This window comes from Beauveria bassiana (genome assembly GCF_000280675.1).
Source record: "Beauveria bassiana ARSEF 2860 unplaced genomic scaffold BBA_S00005, whole genome shotgun sequence".
NCBI classification, from domain to species: domain Eukaryota; kingdom Fungi; phylum Ascomycota; class Sordariomycetes; order Hypocreales; family Cordycipitaceae; genus Beauveria; species Beauveria bassiana.
The window spans coordinates 1449957-1462160 of NW_007930840.1; the positions used below are offsets into that span (position 1 = coordinate 1449957).

At 52.6% G+C, this 12204-nt stretch overlaps 6 protein-coding genes across 6 annotated transcripts in view; 2 read left to right on the forward strand and 4 right to left on the reverse strand.

Annotated features, from left to right (window-relative positions):
- Positions 1-311: 311 nt before the first annotated feature.
- BBA_02739 (exo-beta-1,3-glucanase) lies at positions 312-1315 on the forward strand (the record flags this gene model as incomplete). Its single annotated transcript, XM_008597836.1, has 4 exons — positions 312-586; positions 637-712; positions 768-1177; positions 1234-1315. The coding sequence occupies 4 exons, from the start codon at positions 312-314 to the stop codon at positions 1313-1315; spliced, it is 843 nt and encodes a 280-aa protein (XP_008596058.1).
- A 304-nt stretch (positions 1316-1619) lies between these two features.
- On the reverse strand, positions 1620-2690 carry BBA_02740 (ankyrin 2,3/unc44; the record flags this gene model as incomplete). Its single annotated transcript, XM_008597837.1, has 1 exon — positions 1620-2690. The coding sequence occupies one exon, from the start codon at positions 2688-2690 to the stop codon at positions 1620-1622; it is 1071 nt and encodes a 356-aa protein (XP_008596059.1).
- A 1087-nt stretch (positions 2691-3777) lies between these two features.
- On the reverse strand, positions 3778-5555 carry BBA_02741 (GABA permease; the record flags this gene model as incomplete). The annotated part of the gene is made up of 3 exons (XM_008597838.1): positions 3778-4563; positions 4617-5001; positions 5098-5555. The coding sequence occupies 3 exons, from the start codon at positions 5553-5555 to the stop codon at positions 3778-3780; spliced, it is 1629 nt and encodes a 542-aa protein (XP_008596060.1).
- A 1454-nt stretch (positions 5556-7009) lies between these two features.
- On the forward strand, positions 7010-8370 carry BBA_02742 (uncharacterized protein; the record flags this gene model as incomplete). Its single annotated transcript, XM_008597839.1, has 4 exons — positions 7010-7156; positions 7223-7327; positions 7388-7752; positions 7803-8370. 4 exons carry the CDS (start codon positions 7010-7012, stop codon positions 8368-8370), a joined length of 1185 nt encoding a protein of 394 aa, XP_008596061.1.
- Positions 8371-9202: 832 nt separating this feature from the next.
- On the reverse strand, positions 9203-11116 carry BBA_02743 (F-box domain-containing protein; the record flags this gene model as incomplete). The annotated part of the gene is made up of 1 exon (XM_008597840.1): positions 9203-11116. The coding sequence occupies one exon, from the start codon at positions 11114-11116 to the stop codon at positions 9203-9205; it is 1914 nt and encodes a 637-aa protein (XP_008596062.1).
- Positions 11117-11906: 790 nt separating this feature from the next.
- Positions 11907-12204, reverse strand: part of BBA_02744 (LysM domain-containing protein) — a gene marked incomplete at both ends in the record, with an annotated part of 1867 nt that continues 1569 nt past the window's right edge. Inside the window, one exon of the mRNA XM_008597841.1 lies at positions 11907-12197. Within this exon, the coding sequence (XP_008596063.1) occupies positions 11907-12197 (291 nt within the window). The remainder of the gene's footprint in view (positions 12198-12204) is intronic.

Below are 12204 nucleotides of genomic sequence, written 5' to 3' on the forward strand. Positions count from 1 at the left end.
CGGGATAAGGGCACCATGAGGTCAGTTCCGAGTATCGTAGATGCCGGCTCCCCACCGCCGCAAGTGGCGTGGCGAGTATCGCCCAGCCCAGACCGGGACGGGCAGCTGCTTTTCCGCAATGCGTGGAAGGTGATGTTCAAGAGAAGCGAGCAGTCCAGAAAAATGCGCTTGTCGCACAATTTAGAGCAAAAAGTATATAGAAGCCCGTCTCTCTCAACTTCGGAAAGCTTTGTTCGCTAAGATCATCACAACTTCTTCTTTCTATACTATACATAAGTACACTTCCAACACATTTATATATACATCACGCAATGTTTGCCAAAACTGTTGTCTCAACTCTCATGGCTGGCGCTGCCATTGCCGCCCCTTCTACGCCCACGACCACCGAGGTGGACTTTTCCATCGGTGCCCTCGACAGCCGCCAGCTCGGCGGCAGGGTCAGCAACGGCGCCATTGCCAACTTCAACTCCGGCAACACCAATGACGGCATCGGGCCCGGAAAGGACGTGTACCGCATGTACTATGGCGACGGCAGCACCGGCGCCGGCTGGCCTGACCGCAACCGCTGGGTGTCTTTTGTCGACATGTAAGTCACTTACCCGCCATATCTCTATACGCGGTATACTAATTACTTAGGTTCAACAACTACAAGAACCAAATGTTTAGCTCTTGTGGCGGCCAAGGCCAGGCCAACGACTCTGGCCCCGAAGTGGTAAGTTGTCAATCCCCCGAATGACTTTGACATGCCGCTTACTTCGAGGGCACAGGGTGCCATCTACGACGGCATCCAAAAGGCCGCGGCCGCGACGGGCGTCGACCACCGGTTCATCTTGGCCGTCATCATGCAAGAGTCTGACGGCTGCGTGCGCGTCAAGACGACCAACTACGGGGTGCGCAACCCGGGGCTGATGCAGGACCACGACGGCGAGGCCACGTGCAACGAAAACGGCCATGTGCAAAACCCGTGCCCGTCGAGCACCATCTACAAGATGATCTCCGAGGGTACGGCCGGCACGGCCCAGGGCGAGGGGCTCGCGCAGACGCTCAACCGCGCGGGCCGCAGTGATGTGTCGGCGTTTTACCACGCCGCGCGCCTCTACAACTCGGGGTCCGTCTCGCACACAGGCAACCTGCAGGACGGCATCGCGACGCACTGCTACTCGAGCGACATTGCAAAGTATGTGATACCTGTGTTGAATATGGGAGATGTTGGTTGAGCTAACGTTTTGTAAGCCGTCTTACCGGTTGGGTCAGCGCCGCGTCGCAATGCAACTGCGACAACGATCCCAACAGGTGTGGCATCACAACCAACTAACTAGATATTTAGCAAGTACCCCGCTATATCTCAATGTCTAAACTTGCGCATTGGATAAATAGGCAAGGCGCTGCTACATTTTTTCATTGTAGATGTGAAAATGTCCTCGACGAGGTGTTAGTAACAGTCTAGAAAAGGCCCTACTTCGAAGTAAACACTCCTAAATTTTGACTTCTAGAACTATGATATCTAGAATCCTATTTTATCATGTAGTTTATCCTAGATACGCGCTGTTCAATACGGCTTATCCGAGCAGAATACCTTCCCTCCCGAGTTGCACTTGGAGCTTACTTTCTCACCATAGCTACAGCTCAAACATCTGTGTCAGCATGTTGACAAGATCACAGAGGCCATGCTCCTGCGCCAACTTCCTCCACTCGCGAGCCTGTTGCTCGCTCGGATCGAGCAGCTCGAGGGCCATACCCGCAATCAACTCTCTTTTCAGCTTGCACGCCTCGGTGAAGACCACTGCAGCAGGCTTACAGCAATTCTCGTGCGTGAGCAGGAGCATCACCAAGTCGAACTTTTGCGCTTGAAGTGCCTTTAAAACCAGGCAGTCGTTGCTTTTAGCGTCGGGAAGTTGGGGGCTCACTCTAGCGTCGCCTAGTAGTGCGCGCACAAAGTCGATTTTGCCTTGCTCGCATGCAAGCTGCAGTGGTGTTTTACCTTGTTCACAAGGGGTATTCGGAGATGTGTGCGGATTTTCCAGGAGTAGACAAAAGATGGCGAAGTTGTTGCGGAGGATGGCGCCATGGAAGGCGGTGGCCTTCTCGGGACGCTTCAGACTGAGACGAGACGCGACGGACAGCAAATAGCGAACAGCGTTCAGATTATCGAGGTGCGCCGCTGCCGTGAGTAAGCCGTAGCCCTCTTCATTGATTACAGCCAAGTTCGCCTTGCCAAATGAGACCATCAACTCCAAAAGGCTGAGCCAGTTCTTCTTGAGTGCAAGAAAGACGGGAATTTTCGACGCGTTTGGTGCTTTGTCCACATTCGCACCCGCTACTACCAGCATTGTAGCCATGGCACGGGATCCGGAGACCATAGAGAGAACGAGAGCTGTAACTCTTTCATTAGATCCGCTCAGCTTGCCGCTGGGAGTATCGAGATTGCCGCCGAAATTGATAATTTTGTTGGCGATGACAAAATTACTGCGCTTCGCCGCCCAGGACAGGGATTTAGCATCGTCAGGGCCTGACGTATCTTTTTTGTAGAGCATTTCTTCAAACACCGCGTGGAAACGTTTGTTCGTCATCACCAAAGCGCGGAGATCGCCGCAGTGTAGTCTGCTCCCAATCTCGACGAGTAGGTGGTTGGGCAGCCTGGTAAGTGACCTTTGGCCGCTGTCGACGCATTTGATCTTGAGATTGCCCATAACGAGAGAAGAGATGATGTATGGGAGAAGGTTCTTCAAGTCAAACAGAATGAAAAAGTTGCGTGGATAATAGACAAACACCGGCCGTTTGCTCTGAGAATGGCAGCTGGCGGCCGCGGCTGCAGAAATTACCGCGACTGCTCGTCATCTACCTCACGGCTAATGGCCGTGTGTAGCGCATTACTTCAGATATATACCACAAGAACGAAAGGCTTGTATCGATCCACGTAGAGTAGGAAATATGTTTATGTGTTTCTCTCAGCTCCGGGTCTACAGCCCCAGACCAGGCAACTGTGAGGCAATCAGAACAACTGCATGGAAGTACGCGACAATGACCATGCCACACGTTTGCTGGCGAGCAATGTGGTCAACTTTTTTTTGCTAGTTCATTAGTAGGGAAAAGTGTCGTCTCCCTTGTTTACCCATTCTGATCAGGTTGCGACATGATGTCAACATGACCCTCGCCTGCTCGATGGCCCGCTGAGTGACACCGTCCTAGCACGCAGCCGGGTCTGATGCGCCGGCGAGATATCTTGCTGTTGGCTGCATAGGCAGTCAGGGTATAGATATTGTTGAATAGTAGTCCGCTAAAAAGTTGATTTGCCAGGACGAGTGAGCGTGCATTTTGGGGTCACTGAAACAGCTCGTCAATTGGTCTTGACATCTCGTCTGGAAGTTGCGTCAAGAACGCTTTCACTGACAAGTTCTCCATTGTGATGCGTTGATGGCTAATAGCATTCAATAGTCAAAAATTGACCAGAGTGCATGTGCTGTAGCTGCCTGCTGCGTTTAGTTGCCTGTTGCGCGGAGAGTCTTGGCTAAAGAGGGATTCACGGCTATTCACGCGGGCATATGTGTCGGCTGGACCATTACGTGCACTAATGGCAACGAAGGAGTGTAGTAGGTTCATCTCAGAGAAACCCTGGTGCCGAATAGAATTACATTGCAAATGCCTTAGATCTGTTAAAGCTTTAATGCCCATCATCGGTTAGGATGTCTTGGATATTCATGTGTGTAATGTCGCTTCCATCTCCCCAAAAACTGCGAATCCCGCTCTTTCATCGCAGTGAATATTTGTGACACTTTTCTATTCTTCGCGGAGTTTGCGGCCCTCTACCAGAGTAACCGGGCCATGGTACCTTTCTCGGCCCCTGAAAATATAATTGATTAGCGCCAGTAGCAGCGTGGCGACAAAGATTGGCGACGCCCAGTTGAACACGGCCAAAGTAACTGGTGTTTCTTCCGGCCAGAAAGTCCAGAAGAAGCCCCAGAACGAAAATACTACTGCGGCGATGTTAATAGGAAGACCCCAGCGGCCGAGAGAGAAGCGCGCTGGGGGCAGTGTATGGGGATGGAAAATCCGGCGCCACGTCATGCAACCGATGCTGAAGAGATAGCACTGAAGCATCGCTACTGTGCTCAGTGAGAGGACAGCATAAAATGCGACATCACTGCCGAGATAGATGAAACTGAGAGCAATACTGAAGCCAGCGGAGAAGATGTAGGCGTTTGTCGGGATTTGGCGCTCGTGGTCCACGCGAGCTAGCCATTTCGAAAAGGGAAAACCATCATCGCGAGCGAAAGCAAAGAGATCACGACTGACGGCAGCAAAGTAGGAAAGCTCGCCAAAAACTTCCAGGATGAGGATGACGGCGAGTAGGATGTTGAGCCACGGCTGACTCATCGACTGACGGATAACCCAGATGCCTGGGTAGCCGGTAGGGTCGTCAAGAGCGGTGGGGATATCGACGATGTGATAGCAAAACGTGAGGAGACTGAGAAAGATAAGAGCCATGTTGATCAGAAACCCAACAAGCATAATGCGGGGGATCGTCTTGGCCGCGTCGCGTACTTCTTCTGCCATGTGGGCAGCCTGCAAAGGTGTTAGACAGGCCTGAGAAATGTGCAGGCAAAGCTGTTACTCACGGTATCAATGCCGACGTGCGCGGCAATGCCAGGCATCTGACCGACAAGAATCGCCAAAGTCAGGGAGGGCCAGCCGCCACGGTTCTCCCAAAGCGCCCACACATCGTGGTGGCTAGCTTGGGGCACGTTGACCCAGATGGGAGCCAGAAACGCGACAAAGGCGAGGATATGAAAGGCAAAGATGGCATTCTGCCAGTATGGTAGGGCCCGGGAGCCTAATACATTGGCGCCAAGGGCAAACAGGGTGAATGCAATGTTGATGACGGCGGCGTGCCATCTCGGAGCGTCGTAATCCATGTTGGCGGTGATTATAGCCTGGATGATGATACCTACTTCAAACATGCCACTGGCGTTTCCGGCCTGCCAAGCCAGAGTCGACGTCCAGCTTCACATCGTGGTCAGCATAAGCCGGAAGAAAGAGCTTCTGGGCATCGTTGATCCTCAAAGTAAATCGCCAGCCATGGGGGCCGACAATACATACCCCGTCATGTAGCTGAGAATCTTTTGACAGCTCTCTGGTGCGAATTCGCTGACCCAGTGGTACTGCGCGCCGGCAATGGGCGCCATGCTCGCCATCTCGGCCATGCTCAGGTACACGGGCACGAAGCCGAAAAAGCTCCAAATGAGGCTGTACATGACGCCTGGGCGGCCCCCATCCTTGAGGCCCTGCGTAAAGACAAAGATATTGGTCTCCCACGCCGTCGTCGACGGCCCGACAAAGGAAATCATGGACAGCGTGCGAAAATGCCGCACAAGCTCCTGCGTGCGTCCCATACGCTGCATGGAGATGACATCGTCGCGGGTTGATTTGTGAACCGGATCGCCTCCGTTCTCGTCAATGTAGTTGTGGCCGCCGTCGGCGACGGTGGTGAGCTGGATGGGACTCTCCTTGGCGACGAGGGACGCTGTTTGCGCGGTATCGGCCTCGGATGGCTTCATTTCGAGGCGCGTCGAGAAATGCGAAAAGTGTGATGGGGAAAAAAATGTACTGGAAAGGGGGAGGTTCGGCGGGCAGCCATGGCAAGGGGTTGTTGGACTTTAGCATATTTGTGTTCCACTGCATGTATGCCTCCGGTGTCCTGCGTGATGGCTCAATTGCAGCCAATTAATGGTGACTCGGGCCGTTTGCCGTCCCTATGGTGATTGCACTGCCCAGGGAACCCAAACGGGTTTCCACGACATTTGCTTCTATCGCGTCTACAACCAACTACAACTCTAGTCACGTCCCAACCTGCAGCTGTGATCAGCATCGCATGGTGCTTGGCAGATCTTATGGCTCCAAACACTATTCCTCAATGTTTATTTTCCGTCTTTGATTGGGGAGACCTTATCGGCACTAATAACCTGGTGGCCAGAGCGTTTATGAATAAAGCCGACTCATCGGGCCTTTGCTCAACGTGATATTGCCAAGCGGGGAAGCAAGACAAGGAAAGACAATGTTTCTTTCGGGGAAATAAATTTGCACTCGTGGGCTAAGCGGCGAAAGGCGTCGCACGCATCCACGCGCTTGTGTGTTTTCACCAGCTTCCGCCCATGAAAGACTTCCTCGTGAATCATTTATCGCTCGTCAAGAATCATGTCTTGGATTGTCATGAACGAATCGGGCCCAATGGCAGGCTCATGCAGGGAACAAACAACAAGCTCGGCACCACCCGCGACGGCCGCAAACCCCGGAATTTAGTAGGGCGCCTCCTAAATACGAGCCAAGGATTTATATTGCCGATCTCTCAATTGCGGGACGCTCACGTTCCAGAGACGGACAGCAAGGCGAGGCTCACACTTGAGCTGTGTAACGTGTTGCCGAACATGGGCCGTCTCGAAACAGCACATTGATCATGCTGGAAGAATCAATCCATTCCCGTCGCGCAATCTGAGAAGCAAGACATACGAGGGTTAAACGCAAACATGGCGACGAGTCATCTGCAAAGGCGGTCGGACTTGTAATGGTCCACGCGGCAACCCAGCAAGCAACGACGCCACCTGTTGTTGGTCGGTGCAGCATCGTGCTGGGGGTCTTTGAACTGACCGCAATGCCCGCTGGCCCCTTGCGCAACACTTGGCCCGCGCATGCGCCTGTGCAACATGTAGAGGGAAAAACACTTGCGAAAACATTCATTTGGGCGAGTGGTTTGGTCGGAGCGCTTGGAAAAGAACAAGAGTGGCGTCGCAAATCACAAATCTTTAATGACAGATGGGCTCGATCAAAACCCATACGGCTCGCCTCACTTGTTCGCCTCAGTTTTGGTCTTTTTTTTGGACGCTTTCCTCGCGACTGGGCTCTCGCATCGAGTGCTACAGGGCATTTGGCCTGCTAGTCCAGGTCGTGCGACGTCTTTTTTCTTTTTGTTTTTTTTTCCTTTTGGCAGTCACTACAGCTTCCGGCTCCTCTGGCCATGGCAAGCGATGATCATGGACCATGGCTTACTCTGGCCATGATTATATTTCTCACGTGGGCCATTTTGTTTTATGCGGTTCGATTATGGGCGAAACTGCGCATCAAGACGATTGGAGCAGACGACTGGGCCGTAACTGGCGCCCTAGTAAGCGACAATGTTTTTATTGCGCAAAGCGAAGGAAAGAAAATAGTCTGACCTGACGGCTTCCAGATTCTATCAATCGCTTGCCAAGGCATCGTGCACAGTGCGGTTAGCAAAGGCTACGGCAAGCGAAGCGACAGTTTGTCGGCAGATGCTCTGGACAGCATCAGCAAGGTATGAACCGGACTCGTTGGAGACGGTAAGAGTACCTCCATTACTTACATTCTGCGACAGCGCATATACATAGGGCAAATCTTATACATAGTATCTGTTGGTCTTACAAGAGTCGCGTCAGCCTTCTTAGTTGAGCAGGTTGCGCAACATGGACCCCATACACGACCAGCAAGGATGCTGGCCGGGCTCTCTGGTACTTGGGCGCTTTTGTGCCTTTTAATGATTGCTATCCGGCCACCATTCTCGAGTCCATGGCTAGCAGTTGACGGAGGATGTACCATGTTTTGGAGATGGCTTGCTATTGAAATCGGTGGGTTGGTCGTTGAGATTGCGCTTTGGGCGCTAGTCATTCGACTTGTTTGGTCGTTGCAAATGCAGCTGAGTAAACGCAGCCTCATTGTTGCTGTTTTTGGCTTCCGTCTTTTGTATGTCATTCTACTCGCATCAAACACTTTAGTGGCTGACCATCCTGCAGACTTTTACCCATCGTCATCACGCGCCTCTACTATCTTGCCCCAAGCAACAACGACGACCTCAACCAATCGAGTATAATAGCCGCCATCTACACCGCCGCCGCACTGCAGTTCTCCATTGGGGCCACGTCCTTTACGGCGCTCAAACCCTTCCTCACCGTCTTTCGCCAGCCCGTGGTAGCCTACGGCAGTATCGGCGGTATATTCGGGCCCAGCGCCAACCCCGGCGAGCCCGGCTGCAAGCTCAAATTGTTCCATCGCGTCAAACGCGGCCCGCAAGGATCTGACCATTCTGCCAACTGGCGGCCCGATCAAGGCTCGGCGCAGCAATCAATCACTGCTCAGCCTGGCAGGGCTGTCACGCGCAAGAGACGCGACGACACGGACGATGACAGAGAGAGTCTGTACAACAGCTGCATGAACTTGCCTCGCCGAGCCACGAATAGAGCAATGGATGATGGTGTGTCAACGCAAACGGATGAGTCAGATCGAATGATGATTCAGAGAACGACCGAAGTCACAGTTTTTTACGAGCACAACAAGCCAGCGGTCGTTAGCGGCGAAGTGTGAGGCGTAAAACAGATGTGGTGGCTTGCGTTTGATGGAGCCTTGTCGTTTGAAGTTATGACGATATATACCCAATAAGTACTTTTTTTTCTTATCAGCGACATTGATTTGCATAATGATCTAATCAATCAATGATTCCATGTCACCTAATACACTAGATGATGGCTTGCTTGACTGGTGTAGTAATCAAAGCCTGGTGCCAGTCCGGCCGTAATGCCGGCGGAGATCGATCCCCCACTTAGTTACCGACCCCAGATGATAATAATTACGATTGCTGCTTTGGGATACTTGCTGCTGGTGGCTAGTCGATGATTCGATACTCCAATGCGCCGCTTCTCTGCCAAAGTGGAGAAGGTCATGTCTGCCCACCCTTGATCCATCGAATGATGGGTTCCCGTGGGCATCAACTTTTCGGGTAGTAAGATCCCTCCAATAGCCTTAGACGGCAGCTCGTAGCGCAACATGAGTGTCGGAGACGACCGCTGAGGATGGCCGAGTCGCGACGCAGATGCGCGCTTTTGCAGCATCTAATCAGTTGTCCCACGCCTTGATCAGGACCTGCGAGTCGCCTGATTACTACCATTCAACCACAGCGGCTGCGATCTTGTCGTGGCAGACGTAGGCGGAAAACGTCGGACCCATGACCAAGATTCTTCACGTGCCTTTACGCGCACAGATATAGGTGCTGCCAGACTATGAGTGGCTGAATCAAATATGATAATGGGGAGACGAAGATGCTCATGTGTCCAAAATCGAATTTGTTTGTTGTATATTTCTCTTCCCTGGCACCTTTTATGTTGTAATGCAGCTTTTTTCCATTCCAAGATTCCAGGACTTACATGAGCCACTCGTCTAAGCGGCCAAAGTCTTGCGATGCCACTTGAGCCGGGTCCCGCCCGTGCTTGCGGACAGCAGGTACTCGTTGACTCTCGCTGATATCCTTCAAGGCAATGCCATCTCCGGTCTCGACTAGGCTAGTTAGGGATTCATGATATGAATATCCAGCCATAGATTTTCTATTTCGCTTCTGCATGAAAAGCGTTTCCTTCTCGGCTGCAACCTGATCGCGCAGGCTCATAGTGACAAGTTCGCCGGACAGGCCCGCGTAGATGCTAGGCGAGCTTGACGACGCTCTGGCCAAGGAATACACAGGAGATGCATCCTGGTAAACATTGGGCAGGTAGATGTTGCAGTTCGGCCTGTAAAAGTCCGTCTTGGCCAGCATGTGGCGAGCACACTCCTTGCCAGACATGTAGCAGCATCGCTCTCGCGGTGTACTCAACGGCGGGGGGGTCCATGTCAGAGGTTTGGGAGCCGGGCCGAGCGGAGAATTGCTGCAAGGCACTGCATCGGTATAATAGTAGCTCCTGGGCCATCGAAAATCGAAAATCTTAATCACCGACTTACGGGCACTTCCTGCGATGAATCGCTGCATGCCATCTGCCATTAGTGGACCATTGGGTGTGGTGAGCTCAAAGTGGTCTTGGTAGATGGTGTCGATTGCAGACGGCGTGCGCATGTCTTGTAGTCTAATGGTACCGTCATCGTACGAGCTGAGAACCGTATATGGAGAGCCGCCGGGTATAGAAGCCGCGTCGAGAGGTAACACGCACCGCGATGTCTGCAATTGTCTATCGGTGCAGAGGTACGAGTCGACGCACCGTGACGACGCTTGCATTTTCGCCGCATTAGTGATCACTGCACCGGTAGGTGTCCTGGAGAGAAAACGCAGAGGCTCCGCAGTGCCGCTTAGCGCAAGAGCAACATCTCCGTTAGGCATGTGACGAACTTGACGAATCTGTCGAAAGCTCGAGGGTCCTTGGACATCTTTCATGTCATATCTCTCAGTAGGCTGAATGACGTATTCAGCCGAATTTCCATTCTCATTCAAATCCAACTTTTCTGGGTCAGACCATTGCTCGGGCAGTGGGTAAAAAAGTACGCTGTCCTTGGTAGCAGCCACAGCAGATAACCCTAGCCCGTTGACATTGATATGCTGAATGTCGTTCTGGCCTCCAGATTCTTCTTTGTCGGTAGCCTTTGGCTGTAGCCAAGCAATCGTTCTTCCCATATCTGTGTGATGTGTTGATAGCAATTGCAAGTATCCGCTAGCTCTGCCCACGAGCATCGTCAGAGTCTTGCCAACGTCGGCATTCTTGACGAGAGCCAGCGCCGAGACGTCGTCCTGGCCAGCCTTGAATCCTGAAAGCAACCCAACAACATTAGTCCAACTTTCTTTCTTTGGTGCTGAGAAGCGTAGCTCCCGCCATCTCACGACCACATCTTCTCCGATACCCCACGCGACCAGCTCCTCCTCATTCTTTCCTTTCATGTGGGAAGCAGCATCCACAAAAAGGCTCGGTGGAAAAGTCTGGGCAGGACGAGCACGGCGCCCGCCACGCGACCCTTGGCCGCCATTACTGCGCGCTGCCAGTTTTCTTGATGAAACTAGCGACGAAAGCAACAGAGCTCTTCGCTCCCACGCTCGCGTCTGCCAGGTCAGGCGCTTGGCAACCGCCTTCCAATTGCCAGGGGGTAAGTCGAGGTACCCATAATGGCTTCGCACAAAGACGTTCCAGCCGTGGTGCTCAACAATGTCTTTGAGGCCTTTTGATGTCCTTGCTAGCCGCCCCAGGCTCTGGGCTGTGTTGAGATATTGGAAGATGCTGCGCAAAACGCCGATGGGCACAGTGTCCAGCCTGGCGGGACTGTCGAGGCGCAACGACGCCATATCTGACAAGACGTCCATACTGAGCTGAGATGATTGATTCTTTTTGGACCGTTCTTATTTGTGGGAGAACATTTTCGAGGCTGGATTCGGCGGCGCCATCTTAAATAACGACGGCTGCAAACTTTTTCTCGATTGATGGGTCGATGGATGTTGTCATGAAACAAGGATGCTGCAGCCTTACCTTAGTAGCTGACCAACGTAGACGATATAGTGGGCCGTTGGTGGGTGACTCAGAGGGCTTATAGGGGCTACCTAGTTTCAAGGCGCTGTGGATTAGGGTGAGGAGTCAACAAAGGTAGGTAGATAAGCTCGAGTGACTGTTATCCGGGGCTAAGCATGTATTCGCATACTGTTACGTCTAAAAATCGACAAAATTCATTCAAACTTTTATTGCCTGCGCGCTCATCTTGGCTCCGGTCCGACCCATCACGTGAAAGGACTTGGCCCAGCCGCGGACGGCTAGTCGACGTCCCTGTGAACTCAGCCATGCTACCTGCACACAAGGCGACAGATGCTCAACCAACCAACCATCATCGCTGCGACAAGCCGGCTTGCAGGTGATCAAGTACGATTTTCAGCTCTGTTCAAAGGGGCTGCGCAATGGCCGATGCGAACTCAGCAGGTCCCGAGAACACGCAGGAGAAGCCATACTTTGGTCGATAAATGTGTCCAGCCAAACGTCTGGGCCAGTTGCCACTCTCTATACGTATCGTTAAACACCAACACAAGCATAAGCGTCAGCCCACAAGCCTGTGCATTGCTCCCCGATCTGCGGATTCCACGTCTCCAAGTCCTGCTGAATAACTGATTATACAACTTGAATTGGCCGCAGGAATAGCCTTGGCCGATCCAATGAAACAATTGGCAAGTTGCTCACCATATCAGGCTGTGTAGGCGGCGGAGTCTCGATGCCGTTGGACGGAGCTGTCGCATCAGGAGTCAGCGCGGCCTCCAGAACACCAACACAAGCATAGGCCTCATACGACAGGCCGTCGCATTCTAGGCCGACTTTTGGATTCCATTCAGCAAATTGCTCCTGGGTGATGCCGCGATGGGAAGTGACCTGCCAGCAGGCATTGCCCTTCCAAATGTAGTGGAACTGATTA